Source organism: Seriola aureovittata, chromosome 2 (genome assembly GCF_021018895.1).
Source record: "Seriola aureovittata isolate HTS-2021-v1 ecotype China chromosome 2, ASM2101889v1, whole genome shotgun sequence".
Taxonomy (NCBI): Eukaryota; Metazoa; Chordata; class Actinopteri; order Carangiformes; family Carangidae; genus Seriola; species Seriola aureovittata.
The window spans coordinates 8,085,877-8,101,659 of record NC_079365.1 but is presented as its reverse complement, the minus strand read 5'-3'; the positions used below and the strand labels follow the sequence as shown (position 1 = coordinate 8,101,659).

Below are 15,783 nucleotides of genomic sequence, written 5' to 3'. Positions count from 1 at the left end.
AGGCTGTATAGTTAGTATAGTTCAGCTTTGACTGGGTTGCAGTATCACTTTTTTTATTTGCCCTTTTATTTAGTAACACACCTATCCAAATTGTACAGATATTATAAATTATGTGTCTGCAAAAATACTGATAACAGAAAGTCTCACAAAATTAGGTTATGTCAGAAGCTTTAATGCAAAACTGTGAGGAACAATAATTCCAAATTTATTTATAATGTAATATTTAATGTATCAATTATCTACAATACCCCAGATAAATATTCAAAATGCCTGCATGATTAGTTAGAAAGCTATGTGCTGATCAAAACACTTGGTAGTCACTTATTTTCATTATATGCATACATCATCGGCTCAGATTCGCAGGTCTCTCAGGGGGAGGGGTCAAATGGAGGAGTGTGTAGTCCGCTGACCAGAGCTACTGATGAGTCCAGGCTGGAGCGCCCTCTGGTGGATGGGAGAGCTCTGGGTTACAGCGATTAAATTATAAATGATTGAAATTAAAAATCGTACATTTTCTCAAGTTGATGGGACCTATATATCCCCTTGGGTAGAGTGTTTGAAGAGACAGGGCTGTGCGCGGCCCGCATCGTGCAGTGTGGCATGTGTACGTGTGTATCAGAGAAGTGACGTGTGTTATCGCCTTGTCTGGTGACGTGTCTCTGCTGCTCTCTCTTTCCTGACGGAGCGGCTGGATGGAGCCACACTGACCCCACTGAGCACTCACACTGGAACCAGAAACACACCGGGAGTCGGCCTAAGGACACCATGGGGAGTACGTGACATTCTTCTAATATACACACGTGTCGACAGTGATCTAAAATACTCGCTGTCTCTTTTTATGTCGAATAGTAATGGATATAAAGCGCTCGAGGGGAAGCTAATTTGCTAACCTTGGGCAGGTTAGGTGGCAAGTTGAGCTAGCTTATAACGGGAGCTAATTTGAAGTTTGTATTGTAATCACACTTTGTCTCGCTGTGTTTAAGTTACATGAGCGATGTTTGTTTCACAGATGCGATTCCCGACGTCTCATGTATATTCTTTACATTAGCTTCCTGTTTTTCAATGATTGCTCACTCGTTTAGTGATTGAGCGCTAGTTAGCAACACGCTAACGTTAGTTAGCTGTATGATCTGTTCATGTAGGATAACTTAATGTAAAGAGAACTTAAAACTGATTTCTTCCCACTTATTGTATCAGTACGTTGATACATTTGCGATGGCAATTTGACGGTCGAGTACCAGAAAAAAAAATAGTGGCATATGATTAATCACTTCTGTCAAAGTCGGTTTCAGTGATTGACACAGCTGATCAAGCTGAGCCCAAACATTCAGCAGCGCAGCCGCAAACAGTATAAACATGACTACACACTGGATACTAGTTCATCTCAACCTTGCCAGTTTGTGTTTGTATAGCCCGTTATTGTTGGAAAATACAGTGCTTATTGCTGCATTGGCCAGGTGACCAGACTGCCATGTTCAGTTTTGCTGGCAGCTGTTTAGCTGCTGGTTAGTGATGACGTAGCGTCTAAGCTAACCTGGTTATAAGTGGATGAAAATCTTAGAATATCTCAAATGTTGATGATTCTGCAAGGACAGGTGCAGACATAGCTGCAAATGCAAAGTTACTATTGTTTTTTTTAATAATCTGCCAATTTCTTTCTGCAGTTAAATTTTTGGAGGTCATCAAGCCATTCTGTGCAGTCCTGCCAGAAATTCAGAAACCAGAAAGAAAGGTATCATGTTATCATATATTAAAATTGATTATATACTGTTTATGCACTCTGCAAGTATGAATGGATATGATTGACACCTGCTCCTTTCTTAATCCTTACAGATTCAGTTTAGAGAAAAAGTACTATGGACTGCCATCACACTATTCATCTTTCTGGTGTGCTGCCAGGTTGGTATCTGACGACAAACCTTGATGACTACCAACCTACTGGTTATGTTATTGGTGACAGTAGTTTGCAGTAGTTTTTTTTAATTTCTTTTTTGTTGTTAATTCAGATTCCACTCTTTGGCATCATGTCGTCAGACTCAGCAGATCCCTTCTACTGGATGAGAGTAATCCTGGCTTCCAACAGAGGTGCTTGAATTGTATATGTTAAATGTGCTGTCAGTGTTGAAACACAAATTCAGCAAGAAGAAATAATTGAGTTCCAGTATTGTTATCAGAAGTGACATCATCTCTTTATCACATTAGTCAAAGGTCAATAGTTGTAAGGCCCTCTTGCATTGTTTTTGGTACTGCAGCTGTTGTAGTAACTGAGCCTGATTGACTCTAACTGCTGTCCACTTTGTCATCCAGGTACTCTGATGGAGCTGGGTATCTCACCCATTGTCACCTCAGGCCTCATCATGCAGCTGCTGGCTGGTGCCAAGATCATCGAGGTTGGAGACACTCCTAAGGACAGAGCCCTCTTCAATGGAGCTCAGAAATGTAGGTTTTTATTACTCACTCAGCTGCTTTTTTTCTAGATCTTGTCACGTACCTTTGAAGCCCTGAAGATATCTTACACTTTGAAGCTTGCTCAATCATAGCACTGTTCATTTGGAACATCAGTTTTGCAGCAGCTCTGCCTGTTATGTTTCCAGTTGCAAATATTTTTTTTCCTGTCTTTTCGCAGTGTTTGGAATGATCATCACCATTGGACAGGCCATTGTATATGTAATGACTGGCATGTATGGAGACCCTTCAGAGATGGGTGCTGGGATATGCTTGCTCATCATCATCCAGGTCAATAAAAAATAACAAGCAACAGAAAAACATTAATTAATTAATTTCTCTATTGATCAATTCATTCTTTCTACCTGCAAAAATACTTTTGTCAAGCAAAATGTTTTAATCATATTATTTTAAATCCATGCAGTGTAATTTTTGTTTGTTAGTTTTTGTGTACATTTCTGCAGCAAGCAGACACATTGATACTAAGTGAAAACTGTTTATGAATAAATTGATTCTTTTACATTATTTCATAAACTTAAAGTAGATTGTCCACTGTAATTTTTCATGGGGAAGACAGGCCTTTCCGACCCCATCTGGATTATTGATTTGTTGTACACTATAGCTACATATCTACCTGTCCTGTCTCAGTACAAACATTGTGCCTGTTTCTTTAGCTCTTTGTTGCAGGTCTGATTGTCTTGCTGCTGGATGAGCTCCTCCAGAAGGGCTATGGTCTGGGCTCAGGTATCTCCCTCTTCATTGCAACTAACATCTGTGAGACGATTGTCTGGAAGGCTTTCAGCCCCACCACCGTCAACACTGGCAGAGGTAACAGCACTGGGAGCAAATGCTTTTTCTTTTTTGTTTTTTTTTTTTGTTAGTTTTTTTTAAAGCTGAGTGGTCAGACATGAGATCAATATCTTAATGTGTGTTATATTAAACAACCCAGTGATTCTTCTGGTTTTATCCAGGTACTGAGTTTGAGGGAGCCATCATTGCTCTCTTCCATCTCCTGGCTACCCGCACTGACAAGGTGCGTGCCCTGAGAGAAGCCTTCTACAGACAAAACCTGCCCAACCTCATGAACCTCATCGCCACCGTCTTTGTGTTTGCAGTGGTCATATACTTCCAGGTGAGCCGGCAACACCAACTAAATATAGTCCAGAGTTCTATCCACTTTTATTGCATTAAAGGAATTTCATATTCGGAATACTGGGAATGCAAATACCTGCTCGGTTAGGAAATGTAGAAAGACAGACATTATGAGTAATATTTTGCTGTCTTTGAGTGCTTTGCAGATGCTCTGTTGTTAAACACATTTGCACTTCCTCACCAGGGCTTCAGAGTGGATCTGCCCATCAAATCAGCACGTTATCGTGGCCAATACAACACTTACCCCATCAAACTGTTCTACACCTCCAACATCCCCATCATCCTGCAGTCTGCCCTGGTCTCCAATCTCTACGTAATTTCACAGATGTTGTCGACACGTTTCAGCGGAAACTTCCTGGTCAACCTTCTGGGAACCTGGTCTGTAAGTATATAATGGGTGCTCTCTCTCCAGTACATCCAGTCCAAGTCCTTACAACATGTTTAAAGACCAAGAGATTGTATTAAGGAGTCTTAGTATTATTTGTGTAAAGTTGATGTAATCTTGTCTAGTCAAATAACTCATGGATATAAACTATCTCACTTACAAAATCTTTTTTAATTTAGGACACTTCGAGTGGAGGACCAGCTCGGGCCTACCCAGTGGGCGGTCTGTGCTACTACCTTTCGCCTCCAGAGTCATTTGGTTCTGTTTTAGATGACCCAGTTCACGCTGTCATTTATATTGTCTTCATGCTCGGCTCCTGTGCCTTCTTCTCCAAGACCTGGATTGAGGTGTCTGGATCCTCTGCCAAAGATGTGAGTGTGTGTGTATGTGGAAAACTTGGCTTTGTCAAAAAGTGTCAGTTTGTATTAAACTGTCCACTAATATCATTTTGTGTGTTTCAGGTTGCAAAGCAGCTGAAGGAGCAGCAGATGGTGATGAGAGGGCACAGAGAGACCTCTATGGTGCATGAGCTTAACAGGTACAAAAACAACCTAAGAAAATAGCATCCCAGGTTTCTTTGTTTGCTACTTGCTGCATATAGAAAGTAGTCTTCCAGAATATTTGTGTGTTTATAATATATTTTTATCTGCAGGTACATCCCCACAGCTGCTGCCTTTGGTGGTCTGTGTATAGGAGGGCTGTCTGTCATGGCTGACTTCTTGGGTGCCATTGGCTCGGGCACAGGGATCCTCTTGGCTGTGACCATCATCTACCAGTACTTTGAGATCTTTGTGAAGGAGCAGAGTGAAGTGGGCAGCATGGGAGCACTGCTCTTCTAGAAAATACCAACCTTCTGACGCAAACCAGACACAGTTCATCCACCCCCTCCCATCATTTTTTTTATTTGCATTTTTGCAGTTCGCACAATCAGTACATTTTCCAGCTGGGATAGGTAATTTTTCTCTGCCACCTTTGTTCCCCACCATATTTCTCTAGCATGTCAATGCTGAGAAAACTGTTTGGGTTACTGCCAGGGTTGAGCATAGTATCAGTCCTTTTTATTCCAAGAGCTACTACCCACCTCTCTGCAGGCTGCCTAAATCCCCACTGACTGTCTCTTCAGCTGAAAAATGCCTATAAACACACAAGTGTGAGGTGTGGTCTCTGACTTACCTCAGGCATTGTTCATTGCAGCATGTACAAGGAACACTAGACACTTCAGACAGTGACAACATGTAAGTGCTTATTTCAAGCTGAAGGCACTGTGCCTGGACTTTGCAGGGGGAGTTGAAAGAAAGCCATGTCATGTTCATCACATAACAGTCATGCTTGAGGTTTCTAGGGCACTATAGTAGGATGTGAAAAGTATAAATAAAGTATGCTTACACTCCTAATAAGGTTTCTGGTAAACTCTGACAAACTGTTGGTGGTTTTAGTTTATCTTTATTTTGATATTTTAAATGATGGACTATGTCTATATTCACTCTGGTCTTATGTAGGGCACAGTGTTTGTCCTCTGTCTCTGATTCCTCAGAGGAAAGTGTTTGTGTGTGTCGTTGTGCTCTTTTATTCCCAGACTGAATCGCTGCACAATACTGCCGAGGTGGTCGGGATGAGGGTGGGTTTGATAGGGATGAAAAAGGGGTTTCATTTTGGTTTTTACTTTATGTAACAGACATAATTGTGTTATTAAAAAAAACAGGATCTTTTTTTTCCAAATCATGTGGAAATTGTGTTTTGATTCCTATTGTCTCCTTGTTGTCCTGTGTCATGGCATGTACTGAAAAGACTACAGGATAGTAATTGTGGGTAAGATAATGAAGAATATTGCATAGTGGCATAGCAACAAAATGGTTTAGTGAAGTAAGACTACAAAATCAACTTGCAGAAACAAGCTTTGACATAGTTTGTCACATCAGTATCATGATTTTGAGCCTTATTCTGTTTTTGATTATATTTGGGATATAGTGTTTACATGACTAATTTGACAATGGAAACGATGATAAATAAGATGTCTTCAAGACGAATCAGTCCAAGTCCACTTACATATGACTTATTACTTTTAGACATTCTATGAGCTGGAGACAATCCCCAAACATAACAAGTTATGAGGAACTGCATTGATGGATATTTTATTGGGTGAGCATTCACAATACATTTTGTAAAAAGATTTTTTTCTCAATTTACATTTTAGTTTTCATCCAAATTTACTTTTCATCTACCGGCTCTTCACATGATCAGAATCTGAAGCCTTGTAAATTTTAGACTCAGTGATTATCTCCTGTAGTTTGTCATGCACACAGATATGGCTGCAATGATTCACATCTAGAGGGATATAACAGACAAGAAACAGCTTGTTCTGTGCAAGTTTTGGTAGAGTGTGTAAAGTGGTTAGGTTTAGCCTTAAGGCTCCAGAATGTCATATGAATTTAATAGAAATTGAAAAAATGAGAAAACTTAGTAAAACTAAGTTAAGATGGGAAAATATTGTTAAATGTATGTAAGTTCAGTTTATTTAAATATAGTTTAAGAAGGTATTAACTAACTCAGTATCTTTATAGATGTGTAAGCGGTTGTAGTCATTTCACTGTTTAATTAATTAGACTGTTTAGTTTAATTATTAAATGTAAAATTGTTTATTATTTATTATTTTAAAAAGGACGTGTGACGTCATGATCGTGCGCCCACATGTGGACAGGTCACAGGGGTAACGGTGCTGCTGGACGCCGGGTAGCTTGTCAAATGAAATCCTCGCAGTTGTGGACCAATTTCTTCCCCACTGGTGATCTTTTAGCACAGAGGACGAGACTCGACGGACAGAAACACCCGCAAACATGTCGTACTGCAAGCAAGAAGGTAATGTCGGTGCTCTTTCATTCATTTTCGGTCTGTGTCTGAGCAATGTCACCGAGTTAGCCACCATGCTAGGCTAACAGCGGTAACTCACGATAGGTTAGCTAACCGCTTAGCTGCGAGGGAAGCTAAGCCTCCAGCATTAAGGCTCTGAGTTCATATTGTTTTTTGGTATTGTAGTACTTTTACATAATAATCACTGCAGTAACGTGTCACGTAAGCTAAGTGACAGTTGGGGAGAGTTGTCAAACGGTTAGCTCTAATCCTGGTGGCTCTGTTATAAGGCTGTCAGACGGTGGGGCAGGTTAACTCAAGCCAAACCTACCAAACGGGGTCACTGTCAACCAAACAGTAAACCAATACTATGTGTTTGTTGTATCAATGGAAAAACATAATTCTGTACTTCAAAATTATGACACCGTATTGTCCACGACCAGGTCTTCTGACTCAAGAATTTATTGTAATTCCTGTATTTCTTATTTAAGGTAAAGATCGCATCATCTTTGTGACCAAGGAAGACCACGAGACGCCCAGCAATGCTGAGCTGATTGCAGATGACCCCAACGACCCATATGAGGAACAAGGTTAGTCATTTAGTTATTTTAGAAAAGCTGAACTAGACTTCCAAAGGTTCCTTGAAGACAGAGTCTGGTTACCTGTCAGTGTATGCCATCAAAAGACCAAAACCAACTATGGATCAATCCTACTCACAAATATTGTCTGTGTAGCCCTTTGTGCCAAAGAAGTCCACTGTTGTTAAAAGCACATCAGTGAACCACACTGATGACATGTCCCTTTATTACTGTGAAAACACACACTGTAGTTAATTTGACTCAATCCCTTATGGAAATACGGCAATGGAAATGCTTATGGAAATACTTGGGCACCGAAGCTGCAGCTGAAACTAGTCCCCAACAATTACACTATTTAATCCTGGCTGGGGGGGTGAGATCCACAGACAGGGCAGGGAAGTCTAGAAAGTGCATGGGGATTGTTGACATTATCAGAATATACTAAATCACCAGACTTTTCCTGTCACTCATGAAGGAATTCTGCTGACTTCTTGTTGTGTGGTTTACTGTTTCTTCAGGCTTGATCTTGCCTAATGGAGACATCAACTGGAACTGCCCGTGCTTGGGCGGCATGGCCAGCGGACCTTGTGGCTCTCAGTTCAAAGACGCCTTTTCCTGCTTTCACTACAGTAAGGAAGAGGTGAAGGGCTCAGAGTGCATCGACTACTTCCGTAACATGCAGGAGTGCATGCAGAAGTACCCTGAGCTCTATCCTCAGGAGGAGGATAAAGAAAGCTCCAGCCAAGCAGAGTCTGACCCTGGTTCTGCCTCTGTTGCCTCAACTGAGGGCTCTGCCTTATCCCCTGAAACTGACGCTGCCCCGTCCACTTCAAATCTCTCATCTGACAGTGTGTCACCAACAGACAGTCAGGCTGCCAGCTAAGGTCAATCACTCATCATCCATAGGCTCTTGTTCTCTGTGTGCAAGCACTGCCCAGTATAAATGACTCGCCATGAGGAGCTCTGATTGGTCGCTTCTCCTGTTTAAGCCTACAGAAAGGACTTAGACTGACACAGCTCTGACACTCACGGGCAATAATTACAAAGGCCAGCAGAGGAGGACTTTGTGACTTTGTTAATGCAGAAAAACGTAGCGTATGTACAAAAGTATAGGCTGCTTTATTTGCTGAGCACTCAAAAATCATTGGATGATATGATTTAATGACAGGGACATTAGCTCAAAAACTCACTTTATATGCAATAGGTTAATTAATTTGCTGCGTGTTCTCATGTCAATCAGAAGAGTTCATTATGTTTGTTGTCCTGTTAATGACGATTGATCAGGATTATTACTTAGCACTGATTTATCACTAATCGTTCAGTATGACAGAAATCTGAGCAGTTTACAGTTTAACAGTTGAATCCATTTGCTTTCCATCACTTGAGAGACCAAAACACATGTAATCTGTAAGAAAACAAGGCTTCTGTTACAGCTTCTTTGCAGTGGACATCGCATTGATATTAACACAGATGTTTTAAACTGTTTGTAGACATCTTGTAGAAACTTCAGGGTCTCCATCTACGTCTGTTGTCTAATGAATGATGGTTGACACTGTATCTGGCTGAGACCAAAGTGGTTTGTCACGTTTAACTGTTGCTGCATAAATGTTTTTGTTGTCTCAACACTGTCTAGAGTCTCCAGTTTGGATGCTGTGGTCACCATTCAGTGTCATTCATGTCATTCAGGCCTTAAAGGACTTGATGGTATTTATCAAAAATTAAAATGATCGTCGAACAATCTCAACTTCTACTTTCCTTTTGTCCTTCCATTGACAAAGCACAACTACCTCTCATCTCAGTGATATGTCTTTTCGCATGTGTTTAGTTTCATGAGTTTTGTTTGAACTAATATTGATTAGGAGATTTGCAAGTGTTTGTGTATAACAATCAGTGATTCTGCATAATACAACCTTCAACCACACAGTTTTACAGCCTTCACTTATCTTATTATATTGCTTGTATGTTAAGTTATAGTTTCATAGCATTTTTTCAAATCCCCCTAGCTTTCAGAATTAATTATATTTACCATTTATAACAAAAGTGAAAAATAATTTTTAAGAAACACAATTTGACAAAAACAGTTTTACTTGTTACATATTTCCTGTATAGCTAAATGACTATTTCTGTACATTGCTCTTGGGTGGTAAAAAAAAAAAAAAAAAAAAGATGATTGAATAACAGATTTGTTAGACTCAGTCTGACAAACTTTACAACTGGCTATTTGCTGTACGTATGGTGAAAAAACAATGTTGTATCCAGGCAAGGCCTTTAATTATAGGTACATTACACTTGCAGACAGTTGAATTTGACCTCGAAACATTTATTTCAGTCTTTTATTTTGTGTTACACACCCACGCATGGTGAGTACCTCTCTTCTAGAATGACCACAAGTTTGCCTCTTGGATAATTTGCCTTTGATGACGTGTTGTCGAGCCATTTTCAGTCCCTTCTCTGAAGTGTCCACTGACTCGTGACTGTCCTTTTGAAATTCTCTCAAGTGTGTCCCACAGTTTTGGATCATATCGCTCATGGACATCTGTTCGTCAGGCCCTCTGATATAAGCAGACCCAGTCGAGGTGTCCAGGGCACCACTACACTTTGCATGGTGACCAGCAAACGGCCTGTTCCAGCCTCCTCCGGGCCTGCAAGCAGGTACTCCATTCCTAGTTTGAAAAAGTAAGATATTGTACATTGATGTGGCCAAGTGCAATATTCAAAATTGCACTCCTTGCAATATCTGCCAAAATAGTTTTTTGCATATCGTTAAGTCCTACAGTATATCATGTTTAGCCTCCTGATTACGTCTGCTTCTCTTGGTGCATTTACAGAACAGTTATTCTGGGTTTCATACACTATACCACCATTTCCTTTTCTTTGTCAGGTTTGGAATAGGTCCTACCTGGGTTTAGTATAGGACAGGTGCAGCCACGGCTGGTCCAGGACAGAGGATAGATGCTGATTGTCCCCTGGTACAGCGTCACCTGGCCTGATCGAAGGACTTTGCGAACTTTGACCTGAACTTCTGCGTGGCTACCTTTGTCATGAGCAGACAGCACACTGGCCTTGATCACTGTCATGGGCCACACAGGTGGATCAGTCGGGAGTTAGCAAACATTGAGACGCCATTTTAAAACATTGACCAATGAATAGCTCAATGTTTAGTTTGTAAAGGAGAAATGCACATTTTATTTCTCACCATAGTCATGTTTAGTCTTACAGAGGTCAGACACACTTCTCAGCTTCTTCTCCTTACAGCTGCACTTTCCTGTGTGCAATGCCACAATTTTAATCCTTACAACGCAGATGAACATCATAATGATCAACACAGCATCATTTCAAAGTCAGCTGACACAACACTCACCTGTATAATGCAGAGCAGAGACTGCGAGCTCCTTTGACCACTGTACCTCTTCTTCAATTGGGAACATATGATCCAGATCAGGGATTTTTCCACCAACAGCCACATTGAACACCTGATTATTTGTGTAGCTGCAGAAGTAGTATAGAGCATATGACATTAAGGTTCCTTATTAGCCATTCTTGTTGTACTGGCACATTCAGCTCCCTTAGTGTTTGGTGAAAAATATGGCCAAAGGTTAAGCATCCAGCTACCTGTCCAGACACTGCCCAGTGGTTGGATTACAGCTGACAGGGCAGACACAGGGTTCACAGCCCTCATCTCCAAAGCCCCAGTAGCCGGGCAGGCAGTGGCTGCAGCTTGTGCCCCCTACACCTGATTTACAGTGGCACTGCCCACTCCTAGGGTGGCACCAGGGTCCCTCCTCTCCAGGATGAGGAGGCAAAGAGCCCTGTGGATCACACCGGCAGCCTGACAGACACAGACACAGACACAGATACAGATACAGATACAGATACAGGTCTGTGTGCTGCTGAAAGATTTATTTTGCACTATAAACTACAGATATATGCCAGCAGATGGAGCTATAAGACATTGATGGTATTGATTCTCTCTATTTCATTCACAAACTTCTCTTCCTTTGAGATTAAGAAAACGTTGGACAGATATCACAGGTTTAGCTGGCAACACCTAGTGGCCAGTCATGAGACCTCTTTTCTTCTGTTTTTCAGACAGGTTCAAATCACATTCGCCATAGAATCAGTAAGTGACCCTTTGTTCTCTGTTTCTTACGTGTGCAGGCGTGGGGGGAGTTGAGGGGCAGGGATGGGTGGCGGTGGTAGCCATGGCGACAACGCTGGCACCGACGCCCGACAGCGTTGTGTCGGCAGTCATCACAAACACCCCCGCTGGTGCCACCAGATGACAGCCATGCCCGCTGAGAGAAGTGACAGCTGTCTGCGTGACCGTGGCACTCGCACTCTGGGGTCACAGAGGAGTATGATGTCATGGCAGTTAGAGAGAGGAGAGAGAGACGAAGTGAGGACATCAGGATGAGGAGGAAAGAGAAAGTGAACGGGGAACATGGACGAGAGACAAATCATAAGTCTGTGTTAGATTTTTGTCTAGTCGGGCAATGAAAGCATTGCTCATCTAAAAACGCAAACACATCTTGTGTTTGAAGCGCTGTTATATGGAACCTTAATAAGACCTATTGTAAGTATTTAATTCATTCATTTCTTCTCTAGCTTTTCTCTATCAGCAAACTGACTGTACTCAGTGATCTAATAGTTATGCAATCCTGTTGGTGGTCACTTACTCTGGCATGGGTTCGGCTCGCCGCTGCTACCGTTGGCAGGCCTCCAGGGACGATCATTGTAGAGTGGGGCACACTTCTCACAGTGATCTCCTGCTGTGTGATGAGTACACAGACACCTACCAAACACCTGTAAGACACATCTGGGGCTGCTCAGTTACAAACGTTACAGACATCTGCTCTCTGGAGACAGCTATAAGACAGATCCAGGCAGGTGGTGTAAAGAGTAAATCAAGCTATTCAAAGCCCTTTAAACTGGTAGTTTTCCCATCATTGAGTACATTTAACATCTGATCCTAACATCTGGACACCTGTGCTCTATAAATCTGTAACAGAGCACAGGCCAATCCAAAAACTGACAGACATATTTTCTCTCAAGGTCTATGTATCTTCTTTTACTTTGAAATGCACCTACATGCACGGAAAAAGCTACTCACCATGTTACTGTCCTGTCTGGTGTCTTGGCTGCTGTTGTATGGAACACAGTGCTCAGCATGTCCGTGGCACAGGCAGGTTCCTCTGGCCAGTAAAGTATAAATAGCATAATGTGCTGAGGCTGAGTTTTCTGTAGTGGGTGTGGAGGTTAGAGCTGAGGCTGTGAGGCTTGTCCGTCCTGTGGGGGGGTTCAGAGGTGCAGAACAGGTCTGAGCTTTTAGCAGTCTGATGCGGAGGTTACTGAGGGTAAGGCGGGCCAGGGCCTCTGGACTGTAAGGATCCAGTGTTTTAGCCATGCTTGGGTCTAGTGTCCGTAATATTACCTGGGAAGAGAAACACACCACTAATCAGCACAGAATCAAACATTGCGGATCTGCTAAAAGATAAAACATTACATCTTCATGCATATTCTCGTACCTCGCCACCTCTGCAGGGTGTAGCACTAGTGTAACGAGATGTGCACAAAGACCCTGGCTGACTAAAATCATCAGACAAACCAAACTCTGCACTGCAATTGTTTGCAAAGAGCTTAAGAGTCTCCCAGGTCTTCCCAAAGTCAGCTGAACGTTCAATGGCCATGGCAGCAGGCCGGGGCGACCTGAACACCAAAACCACATGGGACAGACAGAACTGTGTTTCCAAATCCAACCGGATTTCATCCTGCTCCTCCTGCATGGTGGTGCCAGCACCTGATGCCCACCAGGTCTCCGGATGCAAGAAAGGGTCGTCGGTCATTTGAGCAGGTGGGTGAATGTCCTCAGGGTAGAGGTGATGGGTCACGGGAGGATGGCGGCAAGGGCAGTGGTTGAGGGAACTGTTCCCACAGCAGCTTGAGAGGGTGGTGAGGGTCCTGCCGCTGGCCAGGTTGCCTATGGGTGGACTACAGGCATGGTCCACACATCTGGAAACTGACACAGGGTGATGGAGAGAAAAAAAGTAAAAGTGGAAAGTAGTTAGGGACTTGTGGATCACTGTTTTCATATCTGGTGACTGAAAAGTCTTCATGAAAGAACAAGCATTCAAGTCACCAAAGTCTTCATTGTGTTTTCCATGAATATTTAATTAACCCGATCATTGTGCTGCTGCTGCTGCTCTGATGTGACACAGAATCCTGCACTTTCCCCACTGGATACCATTAAGAGGTTAGGTTACATGTGATGCCAAGACGCGAGGCAGCCACACTATCAAATTTATCTGCAACAGGTTTGACGCTTTTTCTTTAGACAGCAGGAAGCAACAGATTCACTGTCACCTGCAAATGAGGAACCATGCAAGACACCATTAGGTCATCAATCTCATGGATATTTGACGCAGTTAAGTGACCACAACTGTCTGCTCAATCAGTAGCATGGCCAAAGCACAAAGGGAAAAACGAGAAGGCGAGTTCAGTGACAATGACACAACTGATTCAGAGAAACAGAATCAACAGTAACTGCGACGTTGATGCTCCTCACCTGCTCCGCTCCGCGTCACAACCACAAACAGCCAACAGAGCGCCACCAGCATCTGATGCCGACATTTCCCGAGCATACTAGACACTCTCATCCTCGTTTCTTCTGTGTTTACAGCATACACGGTGCGATAAACGCCTTGCAGGAGAGATGAGTCCCAACATTATCTGTAGCCTGTCTAGAGAACATGCGCATTTCTTTGCCAATTACGCAATGCGCAAAGCTTCCAGATGATTTCAAGAGCCTTTATTCGATGTCCTCGCAGAAATAATGTTTAAAAAATTTTTTTTTTTAAATCCTAAAGAAGTTCAAAACATCCTCCAGGACAGCTAGGACATCTCTCTGACAGAGGTGGATTGTGCAATCAAAATATAGATCACTGGAGAGTCCAAGAATTAATACTCCACGTTTGACATAATAACCAAATGTTGCTTGTTTCCATTTGATAGTTTGTCCTCGTCTATTTTGCACAATGAAAAGTCGGCCCTTTTCTATGATCATTCATTCATACAAATACTTCCTTTAATTCACAGCCAACCCGTGAGCTCCGTGCCCCAGCCAGGTCTAGTGCTGTACGCGTTTACGCACAGGAGGCGAGTGCGCGCTCTATTTATCCATGGTTCTCCCCACCCCCTCCCACACACACACACACACACACACACACACACACACACACACACACACACACACACACACACACACACACACACACAGTGTGAGGACGTGGTACTGCAACAACACAAAAACCCAAAGTACCCTGGACTGAGAAGATGTATGTTTTCTTCAGTCTGGCAAACATCCATCCATGAGGACTCCGTCAAAGATCCTGCGCAGAGGAGGACAGACTTGCAACTTTCAGGGGCTCGTCAACGCAGTTAATGTGAACCAGCCGCACAGCGCATACCAGCTACACAAGGTCCCTCCACTAACCAGGGCCTCGTAGCAGGTCGAGGAAATTAGTTTATCTGCCTCTGCTCTCCTGTTTTTCTGCTGCAGTAATTCCAAGTTACAGGTCTCTTTGAAGTCTAGCAGGAAGAAACCTGAGTAGGGAGACAAAAATAGTCCTCAGTGCAGTTATTTGCAGCTTGATGGCGCATTGTGGCACCAAAAGAATCTGACAGCCTGGAGTTTCATGCAAATGAGCCGGACAAGAAAAGGGCCTTTCTCCCATCTGTCTGCCTGACTGGATAAATTACTCTGCCAGTCTTCATTATAATAAACACATGGTCTGATACATGACAGTCCTTCTTTTATAAATATTTTAACCGCACACATCAGGAAAAGTACAAGCCTTTGCTGAGATTGATGTGTTTTCCCTTCCTGGCACAAACACACACACACACACACACACACACACACACACACACACACACACACACACACACACACACACACACACACACACACACACACACACACTGAGTTTATGAATAAACACCATGTCTCTTCAGTTTTATGGCTCAACTTCAATTACAGGGGCTCAGAAAATTGGAATAGATGCACAGAATTGGATTGGTTTCCATAAATGTCTTTAATGCCTTACAAATTGTTTACAGACCTGCCTGCTCTGCTTGCTTTTCCCCAGAGTGGAGAACAAAAACAGAATTACTAAGGAAAGGCATATGGGCCAGTGATGATGATAATCTGTGTTGTGTTTGTACTGACAGAAAATATAATATGATGTCATTTTAGGAGCAGCCAGCAGCGGATTACTCACATCATTTTGTCCCAGATATCAGTCCTTATTAATGTGAAATTTGTCCATCTGTAATGGTTTTGAAAGGATCTTGCTGTTAAAGTTTTTTATGCCTTCTCCA

At 42.5% G+C, this 15,783-nt stretch overlaps 3 protein-coding genes across 3 annotated transcripts; 2 read left to right on the top strand and 1 right to left on the bottom strand.

The window, feature by feature from the left end:
- The first annotated feature begins 617 nt into the window (after nt 1-617).
- On the top strand, nt 618-5,701 carry LOC130182105 (protein transport protein Sec61 subunit alpha-like 1). The gene is made up of 12 exons (XM_056396714.1): nt 618-772; nt 1,665-1,732; nt 1,834-1,899; nt 2,007-2,085; nt 2,308-2,439; nt 2,627-2,736; nt 3,120-3,273; nt 3,417-3,577; nt 3,782-3,979; nt 4,162-4,353; nt 4,444-4,520; nt 4,635-5,701. The coding sequence occupies exons 1-12, from the start codon at nt 766-768 to the stop codon at nt 4,819-4,821; spliced, it is 1,431 nt and encodes a 476-aa protein (XP_056252689.1). The 5' UTR covers nt 618-765; the 3' UTR covers nt 4,822-5,701.
- Nucleotides 5,702-6,661: 960 nt separating this feature from the next.
- Nucleotides 6,662-9,151, top strand: chchd4a (coiled-coil-helix-coiled-coil-helix domain containing 4a). The gene is made up of 3 exons (XM_056396724.1): nt 6,662-6,838; nt 7,321-7,419; nt 7,926-9,151. Exons 1-3 carry the CDS (start codon nt 6,817-6,819, stop codon nt 8,288-8,290), a joined length of 486 nt encoding a protein of 161 aa, XP_056252699.1. The 5' UTR covers nt 6,662-6,816; the 3' UTR covers nt 8,291-9,151.
- Nucleotides 9,152-9,268: 117 nt separating this feature from the next.
- On the bottom strand, nt 9,269-14,529 carry si:dkey-202e22.2 (netrin-4). Its single transcript, XM_056396701.1, has 10 exons — nt 13,970-14,529; nt 12,933-13,423; nt 12,518-12,838; nt 12,084-12,210; nt 11,558-11,746; nt 11,020-11,236; nt 10,769-10,896; nt 10,604-10,672; nt 10,307-10,477; nt 9,269-10,070 (listed from the first exon to the last, which is right to left on the bottom strand). Exons 1-10 carry the CDS (start codon nt 14,058-14,060, stop codon nt 9,934-9,936), a joined length of 1,941 nt encoding a protein of 646 aa, XP_056252676.1. The 5' UTR covers nt 14,061-14,529; the 3' UTR covers nt 9,269-9,933.
- Between the last annotated feature and the right edge of the window lie 1,254 nt (nt 14,530-15,783).